The 12,882-nt window shown below is 54.5% G+C and overlaps 1 protein-coding gene across 2 annotated transcripts in view; it reads left to right on the top strand.

Moving 5' to 3' along the window:
- The window catches only part of CTXN1 (cortexin 1), a 43,416-nt gene extending 32,064 nt beyond the window's left edge, over positions 1-11,352 (top strand). The window contains exons 2-4 of one of the 2 annotated variants that reach the window (XM_069790227.1): positions 2,979-3,096; positions 9,101-9,214; positions 9,732-11,352. In XM_069790227.1, coding sequence (XP_069646328.1) covers positions 9,899-10,153 — 255 coding nt within the window. In that variant the 5' untranslated portion in view covers positions 2,979-3,096; positions 9,101-9,214; positions 9,732-9,898 and the 3' untranslated portion in view covers positions 10,154-11,352. The remainder of the gene's footprint in view (positions 1-2,978; positions 3,097-9,100; positions 9,215-9,731) is intronic. The other variant, XM_069790226.1, reaches the window with a different exon arrangement.
- The last annotated feature ends 1,530 nt before the right edge of the window (positions 11,353-12,882 follow it).

Genomic DNA, 12,882 nt, shown 5'->3' with positions numbered 1-12,882 from the left:
GCCCACTCTTGGTTTCCCAGGCTCTAACATTTGGTTGCAGCAATGCAGCCCTTTCTGGTGTGCAGGGGAGAGCACACACTGCGTCAGCTTTCCACTGCAGTTCACAATGCAGTGTGCCTATCGCACTGGTCCCACATCCAGGTTAAGATGTTTCATTATTTTGTTTCATTATGTTTTTTAATGATAATTTTTAAAAAATGTTTCCCACCTGTCTGGAGTATAGATGGCCAGCTCAAGCAGCGATACAACAGAAATCTTTACCTCCATGAACTCGGCTTACACATATACCCATCCAACTGCCTGCAAGTGTCCTGGGAGACATAGGATAGACGTCCTGCATATGCTACAGGTCTTGCTCTGTGTCCTGTAGGGCTGGTGTCCTGTGTATACTGGACCTGGGATCCTGTGTACACTATGGCTTGACTATAAAGGAATGCATGGGTGATTTGCCCAGTATCATTGGTCCTGGGGTATCCACGCATGTAATCAGTAAAGCCATTTTGTGGCTATCCTGCTGCCTGTTCCTTGAAGGGGAGAGATCTGCTCTCCCCACACAGACCCCAGAGCTGGGGGGTCCCCACACAAGGTCTATTGCCTCGGTCTGGTGGGCTCTTTGCCTGCAGTGCTGGAAACTTCTGGGCCAGAGGAGACCTGCTTGGTCTCTGCCAGATGCCACCAGGAAGAACAGCAGAAGTTGCTGCCACTACTGCAGCAAGGAGTGACCCCCATGCCTGGTGTGGTTTTGTGCTCGTCTGGCCAGACTCCAGAGCAAACCAGGTTGTAATAGTGAGGGTCTTCGCTGCACCCAGGCTCTGCTGCTGCTCACAGATACTCTATTCCCTGTGCTTTTGGGAAGGTGTGGGCTGGGACTGCTGCAAACCTGCGTGCTCAGCACTATTCCTGCTCCTCTTGGCTCTTGCTCGTTGCGAAGAGATCAGTCAGTCAGTGTCACAGATGCAGCCTGCTCTGCTGGAGACAATCCCAGCAAGGGAAATCCTGTCCTACCCATAACATGCCTGGGCTCATGGAGAGCCCTCAGCTGAAGTAATTGTGTTTGCACAAACAACCCTCCTCAGTCTAAAGGAGATAAAATCAGCAGGAGCTCATTGAGATGCAGTCACAGTCTCCACCATGGAGAAGAGCTGCTGTCACCGTCTGACACAGGAGCTGCAGGACAAAGGGTGTCCTGGGGCATGGGGTGCTCCCTTCTGGGCTGGTGCAGGGTGTTGGCTGCCGCCTGGGTCTCCACAGCAGCTCTGTGCATTGCACCCAGCTAGCTTCTGAGGGAGGGGAAAGGCTGGGAGAGGTGATGAGGACCCCTCGCCACCCGTCGGGCTCAGAAACTGTTAGCAAAAGCTGGAGCAGATTTCTGCACAGCAAGGATGCAAACTGCCAGGGCACCCGCAGAGGGGTTGGTTTGCGCTCCCATGTCTTCACAGCCCAACAGCCTGGAGCAAAGGGTGACCAGGAAAGACACAGTCACTTGGAGAGGGATGGGGCCACAGGCAAGCCCCCAGAAATTTGGGTCTGAAAAACAAGCAACAGCTGGAAACAATGCAAACTTGTGCCATCGTCTCAGGGACCAGCTGCTACCGTGAGTTTGGACACTGTGCTGGTGTGTGACCAGCTCAGAGGTCTCACCCTAGCTGGGAGCTGTGATGTTCAGGACGTGGCAAGGTTACTTGGCAAATCACGTTGCCTGAGACACATGAAAATCATGGCTGTGGGGCCAAAGGAAGGGTTAGATGGGGCTTGACTGGGCTGGACTAGATTGTATTGAGCTAGACTGGGCTGGAATGGAGTGGGCTATACTGGGCTGAGTTGGGGTGGACTGCATGGAGGATGCTCTGCCAGTGGGTGCCCATTAGCAGGGGGGCTCCGAGGATCCTCGACACGAGCAGGTCCTGTGGCTTGCAGGGGACACAGCTCCACAAACGGTGCAACCGCAGAGCACAAAAGGTTCCCGTGACTCTTCCATGAGTGGGTGTGAAGGCGGCCTTTAGGAACTGTTCATTCACACACTCCCAGTCCTGCCAGAGGACAGATGACTAGCAAAGCAATATTAATTTTGCAGGGAGGCCACTAATGTGGCCTGTCTCCCCTTTGCCCCAGGCGGTGAGCATTCCCTGCACTGATTAAGTGTGAGAACGCTCTCTGTAGGCACCTTTCAGCAAAACCATTTCAATTAGCAGCTAAGACGGATAGTGCAGGAAATTGGGTGGTTATTTCCAGATATTTACAATGAATCACCTCATTGTAGGAAGGGAGCATGCTGCACTGTGCTGAAGGGGCTGGGGATCACAATTATGCTCCTCTGGTACCATTACACATAGAGGAGTTTTTGCTTTTATGGTTTGGTGATTAATTTTTGCATGATGAATTTTTGCACCGGGGAAATTGCTGAAATTGTAAGGAGGAAGCAACATGGGGAGGGATTGCATCAGCTCCCAGCAGCTACATGTAACCTTGGCATCTAATCCACATTTCTAGGTGCCTCCAACAGCCAGTTGGAGTCTTTTCTCTCCCCTCCTGGTCACCTGGATGAGGAGGGATGGATCTATGTTTCTCCACAGCAGGTAGCAGTGGGTGTCCCCCTGATTTCCCTTGCAAGAAGTCTCTTCCTACCACTACCTGCCTCAATCCCCTTGGGGCTCCTGTACACCAGGACCTGAAAGCTTCTCTTTTGTCAGGATTTGCATGTGCAAATGATCTACTGCTCAGCAGGTGCCATGAGCAGGTCCACACCGTGGATAGACGGGGATCTTGGATGTCTTGGAGGGGCAGTGATGCAGGCACGTTGCCCTGGGGATTAGAGGGGCTTTTTGAGGGGGAACACAGGGATCCAGGAAGGCAAGCTCAGCCCCCAGCCCTGCACTCTCCCACGGTCTCGCTTTCCCAGGCAGGCAGCTCACGAAACTTCTCTCATCTCCAATTGCTGTGCTCCACCTTTTATTATAATTGATTCTGCATCGCCATAGGAACCCGCTCCAGCGTGAGTGAAGAGCAGCTGCCTTCCCTGCGCGCTCTCCAGGAGAGAGGCGGCTGCTTCTTCCCTCGAGATGGCAAGGGATGGAGCCGGGAGTCCATGCCAGCCAGGTACCGTCCGTGCCCCATCCCCTCTTGAGTGCTCATGCTATGGGGAGCAGAGCTGGGGAGGGTCGTTCCCTCTGCGCTTGGCTGCCAGGGACCAGCCCACCCCTCATGGTGGTGGGCTCAGAAGATGGGGCTGACTCTGTTTGTCCGCTGCTGGGGTCCAGTATATCTTCTGATGGCAGTTGTCAAGGCTGGATGGAGAGGGCAGGAGTAGGATGGGTGGGAGCAACCTTTCCTGGGGGTTTATCTTCTTCCCTGGTGGCTTGGTTTGGCAGCGGTGAGATTTCCACGAGTGCTGGGATGACCACAGAGAGGAGGCATCCGAAGGGCGTGCTGCTGAGCCCTGCATTTGGGTGGGCTTCCCGTGTCCCCCCTAGGGCGATCAGGGATCACAGAGCCTGGGCTGTGGGGGCAAGCACCTCTGCTTAGCTGGGGCTGGGCTAAACCTCCCCCCTTGGCTGAAGGGTTGCCCCCTTCACTTGTAAAAAAAGTGGCTGGGACATCCCTCACACTCAGTGTCTCACGCTCCTGGCCTGATCTGCTCAGTTGTCCCCTCCGTGTCCATGGTCTGCTCATCTTCCCCTAACTGCTGGCCATGGCTGCAGTCCTGCCCAGCAGAGCTGCCGTGCGGGGAGAGCCCTTCCATGGTGGTGGCATGGGTTTGGAAAAGTGGTGATGGAGAAGGTGGACTTCTGATTAGCTGTAGGCTGGTTTAGCAGAAGACTGGCCAAGCTCATACATCAGGGTTTGGGGTACAGATGGGCTGGGCTGGGCTGGAGTCCCAGCTTGTCCTGCCATTCCTTGTGGTGGAAGGTGCTTGAAGAGAGATGCTGCAAGCAGGCTTTAGAGCAGGAGGGGACATCTCTCTACATCAGACCAACTGGGAGATCATGCTGAGACTTGGGATCTTCCTTGGGCATGGGTCCTGGCAGCTGGTCCAGACCCATGGCAGGATGTCTCCTGGGCCCCATACGTCCTTGCCCAGCCACACGCTGAGCCCTCACCGGGCCGGGTGATGGAGAAGGGCTGAGAGGGTTCATGAAGGAGACCCCCAAGACCCTGCTGTAGGTACCAAGCATTAACAGACAGGGTGCCCAGATGTGGGCTGTGGTATCTTGGTAGAGACTGGCACTGCCTGTCCCTGGGCAGCTGCCTGGTGTTTGCCTGGACGGCCAGGGTGAGATGCACCCTGAAGGTGGTTCAGACACAGCCAGGCTGAAGGCAGAGGAGTGGTCTTAGCATCCCTCCTGGGGCACAGAATTGTCTGTACAACATATGGACCCACCTCGGTGGGGACAGGAGGGTCTCTCCCTGCCAGGGACGTTCAGTGGAGGGTGCTGGGGTTAAGGCTCGGGTGCCTCCCTGGCAGCAATAAGAGGGAAGGTGGGAAGGTGAGGTTGGACACACTGCTCTCCCAGCAGACTGGATTCTTGAACTGAGAGACAACTTTTTTCCTGCTGGGCCTGGCTGTCTGCTGAGAAAGAATGGAGGAGATGGCCCCCTTGTGAGCCCTGCACCAGCAGTCAGTGGCAAAGACAGGAGCAGGTTTCCAGGGACAAAGCAGCAATTTGGCTTTGGGATGCGTAGGAAGGGAAGACAGAAATCCATCTGGATGGTCCCAGCCCTGTTTGCTCACAGGTCCAGGGCGCATCCCATAAAGCAGCTGGAGAACACAGCCCTGTGTTCTCAGCATCTGCCAGCCGGGAGGTTCACAACGTGCATTAATATGGTGCAGAAATACCTCTGAGGACACAGCGCAGCTCTTCACTCCGGGGCCCTGCATCCCGTTGGAAGTTCATCTTCCCCTGGCAGAGCCTCTGGTTGTGCTTACGCTGGCAACCATGCAGTAACCCGGTGGGATTCATTTGTTTGACCCAGCAGCAACATTGACTTAAAAAGGCAACGTAAACCCTGCAAAGAATTCAGCTGCTTCATGAGCTCCGTGTAACGGTGCCAAGCACAAGGCTGCACTTCCCAGAAAGGCGTCCAGCTGCCTCCATCCTAGCAGGGGCGAGCGGACCCGCCTCGGACAGACGGACCCTTTGCTTTGGCAGCACAGAAGCGGAACGACGACAGAGGGAGGACCACAGCCCTGCCGCACTTGCAAGTAAAGCCTTTTCCCATCTCTAAGGAGCTTAGATCCTAGAAATCCTCCTGCTCAGGCAGAAACTTGTTTGCTTGCAATCCTTGCGAGGGCGTTTGCTTTCCTATCTCTCTGGCGATCGCGTTTGCTGTCTGGTTGCAACAGGCGGTTGTGCACCCTGTGCAGCGACGCAATGAATATTAGCCAAGGGGAGCACACGGAGCCAGCTCCTGTGAGACCCTGGGCTCCCACAGAGCAGCAGATGAGCTCTCAGCCCTTTGCCGGAGCTCTGTATTAGTGTTTATGCTACACTACTCCCCTGCCCTGCTCATTTTGGCCACAAAACCATCTTTGTTCGACATTCCCAGGACCCTGAATGCATCTGTCTTTTGAATTTTTCTCCTAGGTGTCTCAGATTTGTATGGGGAGCAACAGTAGAGTTGTGCTTTTCAAAGCAGGGTTATTTTAGCACTGTCCTAATGAATTTGCTCCAGTTCTTATTCTGTGTGCAGTCATTTTATTCTGGTCTCTAAGAAAGCTTCTTTTGAATTTAAGCATTTTAGCCCCTCCTAGCCCTCCTCCATCAAAACTGGCTCCATTTTCTCCTTTTAAGACATCAGTGTCATTTCTCATTGTTATATAATTGTAAATGTCTATTTTTGGTTATAAAAGTACTAAGGTGGGTATATTTAAAAGTGTGTAAACTGAGTAATTCCCTAGTTGTTGGACTGCATCCACGACACCATGCAATTAAATCCCGCTCCACTGTGGCTCATGTCACCTTCCAGTTTCATTCTTTGAGCAGATCAAGCCTTTCTGGTGCAATTTGGCTTTATTGTGCAAATCGTGTTGATCTTTTTTAATTCCTGCTGATAAAAGGCACACCTTTCAGTGCCAGGTGTTGCAAAGCTGACTTACTTAACCTCCCAGCACCCTGAGACAAATTTACCTATGACTTGCAAAGCTGCCTTATCACTTGGACCCCAGATCAGAGCTGGGTTCCCCGCTCATCGTCCCTTGCGCCCCAGCTGCACAGCGCATGGACTGTGCACTAACGCAGAGCAAAGCACGGCTTTGCCAAGGCTACCGGCTTTATCTTTTATTTGATCGTGGGAGTAAACTGCTTGAAGGAGGAACAGATTTTTTTTGAGCAAGGTTACTCCACTGTAAATTGGACGTAAGCAATACTCAAAATGTTAGTATCCAGAAATTGCTTTCCAGCTGGCACAGAAGACTTTCTCAGTTGCTTTCTCTAACTAGGCTCTGATTCTGCTTTAGACACTTCTTAGAATCATAGAATTGTTTGGGTTGGAGGGGAACTTTCAAGGTCACCTAGTCCAACCCCCCTGCCATGAGCAGGGACATCTTCAACTAGAGCAGGTTGCTCAGAGCCCCGTCCAACCTGACCTTGAATGTTTCCAGGGATGGGGCACCAACCACCTCTCTCTGGGCAATCTGTGCCTGTGTTTCACCACTCTCATCGTAAAATATTTCTTTCTTATATCTAGTCTGAATCTCCCCTCTTTTAGTTTAAAGCCGTTACCCCATCTCCATCTTTCTTAAAAGCCTCCTCTAAATATTGAAACTCTCCCCGCAGCCTTCTCTTCTCCAGGCTCTTGTGCTTTCCCATCCACGACCTATCTCTAGGTCTTGACTCCTGGTCAAAATCCTGCAAGGACTTAAAGGGTGGAATAAGCTGGCACTAGCAGGAGTGTCTGGGTGTAGTTCAGAGAGCAGGCTGAGTCATGCCAGTGCTGTGCAGCCCCATCCCTGCTGAGAGCCCATAACCTCCCTTCCCTGCCCACTCAGATTCTCGGTTTGGAGGTGTCTGCAGTGGGAAGGGTGAGCCCTCCATACCAGATGGCATCCTGCATCGGTAAACACTGCTCCATACTTCTTTTTAAATAAATATCTCATTAGATATTTGCCATTCCCAAATTAACATTTAATTCGTGTTTCATACCCAGAAAAATCTCACCACAGCGTTGCTGAATTGTTGACAGTGATCCTCTTCCTTTGTGAGTTCTGTCCCTATTAAGCAATTTCCTTGCTCATGTATTCTTTTTAGTTACTAAGGGAACATGAATCTTAATAAAATTCAATCAAATGTTCCTTAAATAACAGCTGCCTTCGTTTAACTGTCTTATCAGCATTTTTTTGCTCTGCTCAAAATTCCTGGGAAATTAAGATCTGATTCTTCACACAATAATGAAAAAGCAACACATCCCAAATGTGAGGGAAATCCTTTATCCTGAATACTATAGGATATAATACTAGGGATACTATTTAGCAGAAAAATCTTGTCTTTTGCCTGACTGTGCCTGTTCCTCCCTGCACTTTTGATGTGAGTCTGTTGGGCACCTCCAGATACACTGTTTGCACTTGGTCCCTTATATTGCAGCAGGGCCTTTCCTGAGCATCTCTGGCACCGAGAACCATGAAGAGGGATTTTTTTCTTAACCCAGATGTGTCCGTGGGAAGCATGAATCTCCCCTGAGCACAGAGATGTTTAGCAGAGAGACAGCGGTGCTCCAGCAATGCTATGCTTTCAAAGCCCAGGAGCTTCCTGAGGGTTCCCAGGGCACTGCAAGGAGATGGAGACTGTAGAGAGCTGTGCCTGTTCCCAAAAACCTCCGTGGAGCGGAGCAGGATGCTCTGTCCCTCCACGGATGGGTATTCCTCCCCTAGATAGGGCACATGAAGGCATCACCCGCTGGCTGGGGACAGGAGATCCAAGTGCTCCCTGCCTAGGTGGAAGTTTCTCCAGCTCTGTTCCCTCATCCCCATCCTCCTGCCCTCCTGATGCGGTACCTGTGCCGTGGGAACCTTATTTGACTTATCCCTGCATACCCTACTCCCCATGCTCGGTTGGGGTTATATGGGAGGGGAGGGATAAACCCCAGCATGATGGAAGTTTGACAATCTGAGGGGCTTCTGGATGGAGTCACGCTAGGGGTGGCCAACTTAACGTGCCGTGGGATTTAGGTACAGTTCCCCTTTGGGGAACTGCTCTGGGTACTTCCCTGCAATAGGGTACTTATGGCAAACCAGGACAAAAAGTCCCCTGCTCAGCCCCAAAGGACACCTGGAGCCCCAGCAAGTAATTGGGAAGCTGGTGGTAGTGGAATTGTCAAGACAGCTGGTTTGGGGTGGTCGGTGTTTGGCGGTTCAGAGATACCCTGGCCAAATATTGATGCAGGGATGCCAGCTCAGGGCTCGCCACCCCCATGGACAGGGGTTTTATGGTGGTGCTTTGTCCCAGTGGACAGCAGGGCTGGGTTGCCCAGTGCTGTACAGAGACCTATCAAGAACACCCCCATGTCTGGTCTAGACACGAGAGACGTGTCTGGGAAGGGAGAGTACCAAATAACCAGGGTGAAAAACCAGAGAGCAGCTGTGCTCACCTTGTTGCTGCTCTTGCCCTTTATTTTGCTGCTGTTATATGTGATTATTTTTAAAGCTTGCAAGCACTGTTTCTCATGGTGTCCCAGGAACTACAGATAAAGGAAAGCGAGCAGGTCCTCAGCGTGAGACCCACGCTGAACCTGCTCTGGTCTGTATCTGGGTGCCTTGGCCTTGGGGCTGGGCTCTGCCTTTTACTTTCCCACTGATATTGCTCCCAGACAGACAGTATTGCTGCCTGGGAGAGGGCAGGGGAATGCTTTGGCTGTTTCCTGATATCTCCCAGTGGGGCTTTTTTTTTTTTTTTTCTGGGGTCTCCACAGCACTGAGAGCACTCAGGCTTCAGGATGCTGCAAGGGGAGGTTGGTGTGGACGTTGCCCTAGGTAAACTCCATTCAGAGCTGGTCTGACAAGAGACTGAGAACCTCAGAGGTGCCCTGTGGTGTTTTGCTATGACCCCCTAGTGACTGTGGTTCTTTTAACCTCTTTTGCTACCTTTGTCCTTCTGCTTTGCATCCCTAGCCCAAGAAAGCTGGACCCTGGAGACCTTTCCTCAGTGACGTGGCTGTTTGGACACAGCCTTCTCCTCCTTCTGCTGCAATAGCAATGCTAGTGTCCCCATGCAGCTGCAGTGAGGTAGGTGCGCTCCTTCTCCATTGGGACTCTGCTCCTTCTAGACCTGGTGCAAAACCAAAGGCAGTCCTTGTGCCAAGGGAAATACAGCAGCTGGACACGTGTCCCTCAGTAGAAGTGGGCAAACTCTAAGCTCGTGTCCATCTTGGGAGAACTTCAGAACCACCCCAGATAAAGCCCTGAGCAGCCCACTCTGGCTCCACAGCTGAGGTCCTTTTCAGTGTGAATTCTCCTACGATTCAGGGCACCTGGTCCAAAAGGGCCCTGCAGCACTAGCCTTGGCAGGTGGGCACCCTCTCCAGCCGATTGCTGGGGATTTATAACCGGAGAGGCAAGCTCTGCACTGGTGCTCTGGGTTGCCCACCCATCTCATGCCTTTGTGCCCCTCGCAAGTGGCTTCTTGAGCTTACTAGAAAACCAGGGGTCCGCTTGCGAGCTTCCCTGCCCCTGGTTATTTAGTAGAGTCGGTGTAGCCTGTGACCCGTTCCTCCTCCCTCACCATCTCTGCTTTCCCCTCCAGGAGCTCTCAGCTTGGGCAGGAGTGAATCCCGAGCTCGGCGTAGCATCGCCGGTGGCTATGGAGTAACCTGTGCTCCAGGTGCATCGGCACAGCGAGAGGCTGAAGCTGGCTGCCCGGGCACCGGGGCAGCCGAATGCGCCCTGCCCACACGCTCCTTTGTCTCTACCATGAATGATGCATCGACGATGGATTATGAACTGCTCTCCCCCTCCTTGGTCGAGCACCCAGCCGGCACTGCGGGTATGGATGCCGAGCAGAAAACCGTCTTTGCCTTTGTCATCTTCCTCCTGGTCTTCTTGGTGATGCTGATGGTGCGCTGCTTTCGCATCCTGCTGGACCCCTACAGCCGCATGCCCGCCTCCTCCTGGACTGACCACAAGGAGGGGTTGGAGAGGGGCCAGTTTGACTACGCCTTGGTGTAGAGGGCAGGGATGGGGCGAGCCTGGGTGCTCTGTGTGCCTCCCACCCCAGCTGGCCCCGGCCCCGGCCCCCCCTTCCTCTGTGGTGTTGCCCTGGGCCAGCAGGGATGCTCTGGGCAGGGAGGTGAGGTCGAGCTCTTGTCCGGGGTGGGTTTTCTAGGGGTTTCTCTCTTTTCTAAGCACTTTTCAGTTCTCTTCGCAGTCTGCGGGACTCTTGGAGAGATGCGTTGGAGGGGCGATGTGACTCCGCGGGGGTCCCCGCTGCCCACCGCGCCCCCGGGCAGCGTCGCGTGCCGCAGTGAGGGGCAGGAGGCGATGGGGCAGGGCACGGCGGGACCTGCCCTCGGCCACGGCCCACGGGGCTCCTGGTCTGGGTGGCTCTGCCTGGTGCCAGGCCAGAGCTTTGTCCCCCACCTCCTCCTGCCCCCCACGTCGCCTTCGTCTGTGTCCTCCGGGGAGTGCTGACCGTGGTCCAGTGCGTGTGTGTGTGTGCGTGTCCCTTGTAGCTGAGCTGTGTCCGTCAGGGGGTTTATAGGCACCAGACCCAAGTGCTGGCTTTGTTCCTCTCTGTGTGGCAGCCCCAAGTGCCCCCCCCCCCAACAAGTGAGGGGGAGATGGAGACACCCCCACCCCTCCATGCGTAGCCCCCTTTTGGCATCCAGCCCTGCAGCCTGCTCTTCGCTTTACATCGTAGTGACCCGTCCCTGCCCGACTGGTGAAAATGGTCTGAGCGAGGTGCAACCACGCAGCTACCCGCAGACCTGCCTGGGTGGCCCTGCTGGGATCCCAGGAGGAGGGATCAAAGGTCCCACACGACATTTGGGAGCTGCTCCTCAGCCAGCCCAAGCCTGGCAGCCTCCTACCGGTATCCCATTCTGGCCAGTCCCTGCTCCAGCAGGATCTGGGTGGCCTCCCCATGTCCGGGGGGTTGCTGGGGGTGGCCAGCCCTTCCCTGGCCATCCTGCATCTGGGTATCAGAGGGGCTGTATAAGTAGTCGAGGGGAAAACAAGGCTGTCCTTCTGCCCCTCTGTGGGAACCATGCCTGTTGAGTAGGGGGTGCTGCAGCTAGCCACCGGGCTAGCAAAAGCCACGGTGGGTCATGGCTGCAGGCCACTAAGAAGCTTTGTTCTAAGGGATTTGAGCCCATGGGGGAGAACCTCTTCCCCCACCATGGAAATAAAGCTGCACTGTGCTAACCCCACACAGCTCTTCCTCTGCTCTTTGATGCGTCCCAGCAGGCACTGGGAGGACTACTGGCTGCTCCTCAAGCAGTGCTGGGCTGCCCCATCTCTCTCTGTCTGAGCCAAGACCCCACATCTCCCAGCACAAGCTGGAGCAGCTCCAGAGGGGATGGGTGCCAGGTGGGACAGGAGCATCCCCATGATGCTGTGGGTGCCCCGTATGTGGGCATGTGCTCTGTCAGGGTCACGCAGAAGGTGGTCTTTGGCCACAGCATGGCACCTGGGCCAGTGTTGCTGGGCTGGGACGGTCACAGCCCGGCCACGTCTGCTGCAGGACCTGTGGGCTGTGCCTGGCTGCATCTTCTACATCAGTCCGGGTCTGCATGAGGAGTGCAGGCACAGCAGGCTGGTAGGTTGTGCTGCATCCAGAGGGACCTTCTGGATGTGCGGGTACAGACCACCCCCGGAGAGTCCCTGGGGTCCCATGGGCACTGACGTGGAGGAAGATGCAAGGAGTCACTGCTGGGTGCTGCAGAGAAGTGACTGGCGGGACGTGGGTACCCAGACCCAGCGCACCCTGCTTCTGCATCTCCTCTGGCACCACTCTCCCCCACTGTGGGACCCAAATCTTAACACCACTCACCTATTGCCAAGCCCAGGAATCTGTTTGAGGGACAGTTTCCCGATTCCTCAATGGGAACATGTTTTCCTTTGCCCAGGTTTCATGGCGTGATTGTCTCCCCCCACCCAGGGGTGCCCCTGCTCTCCCACCACCCAGCAAGGTGGTGGGCTCCCTCCCGGTCCCAGGGATGCTGCGGCCCTGCCTGCCCTCTTGTGGCATATGGCTCTGCCTCCGGAATGGGAGGCTGAGAAGAATTTGCTAAAAATGAGAATGTCAGCCTGGAACTAGGGTTTGAGCTGAACTCAACCAGCTGGACCCTGACTTCTGGATGCATGGCATGATCTCTGGCCAAGCGCGTGTATCATCGCACACCCTGCACATAACATTCACCGCACAGTCTAGACAAGCCCTGCGTTGCACGACCTCTGCTTGGCACAACCACCGCTCAGCAAAACCACCGGCAAGCAGCAAGAGCGGTGCTGCTCCTCAAAGGGGGATGAGCCAGGAGCAAAGGGTGACTACAGCACCAGGCAGGATCGGTGGTAGCAGTCGGGTTTGCTTCTGCTCTCCTGCATCCCGTCTCCTCTTTGCCAGCCCTTCTCATGCCCCCTCATCCCTGTCCTGGCCCCTGTAACCTCTCGTCAGCCCAGCAGCAATGTTGGGGTGCAGACACCCCTCTGCCAGGCTCAGTGATCTGGTGGCCAGGCTCAGACCTCTGGCATCACTCTCCTTCCACTCCCCTTGCTGGGAGAGAGCAAGGGCTCAGGAGAGACTTTGCTGATGTGTCCATCCCTCCTCCCTCATCAGCCTTCTGCTCTGAGGCTTTGCGAAGGACCTCAAATCCCCACAGGTGCTGAGACATGCAGGGGTGGGAGAGCTGGATGAGGCCGTAAGAGTGAAACTGTGTCCCTGAGGAATACAGAGACAA

Source organism: Haliaeetus albicilla, chromosome 8, assembly GCF_947461875.1.
Source record: "Haliaeetus albicilla chromosome 8, bHalAlb1.1, whole genome shotgun sequence".
Taxonomy (NCBI): Eukaryota; Metazoa; Chordata; class Aves; order Accipitriformes; family Accipitridae; genus Haliaeetus; species Haliaeetus albicilla.
The sequence above is the reverse complement of the archived record's forward strand: the minus strand, read 5'-3'. Positions and strand labels throughout refer to the sequence as shown.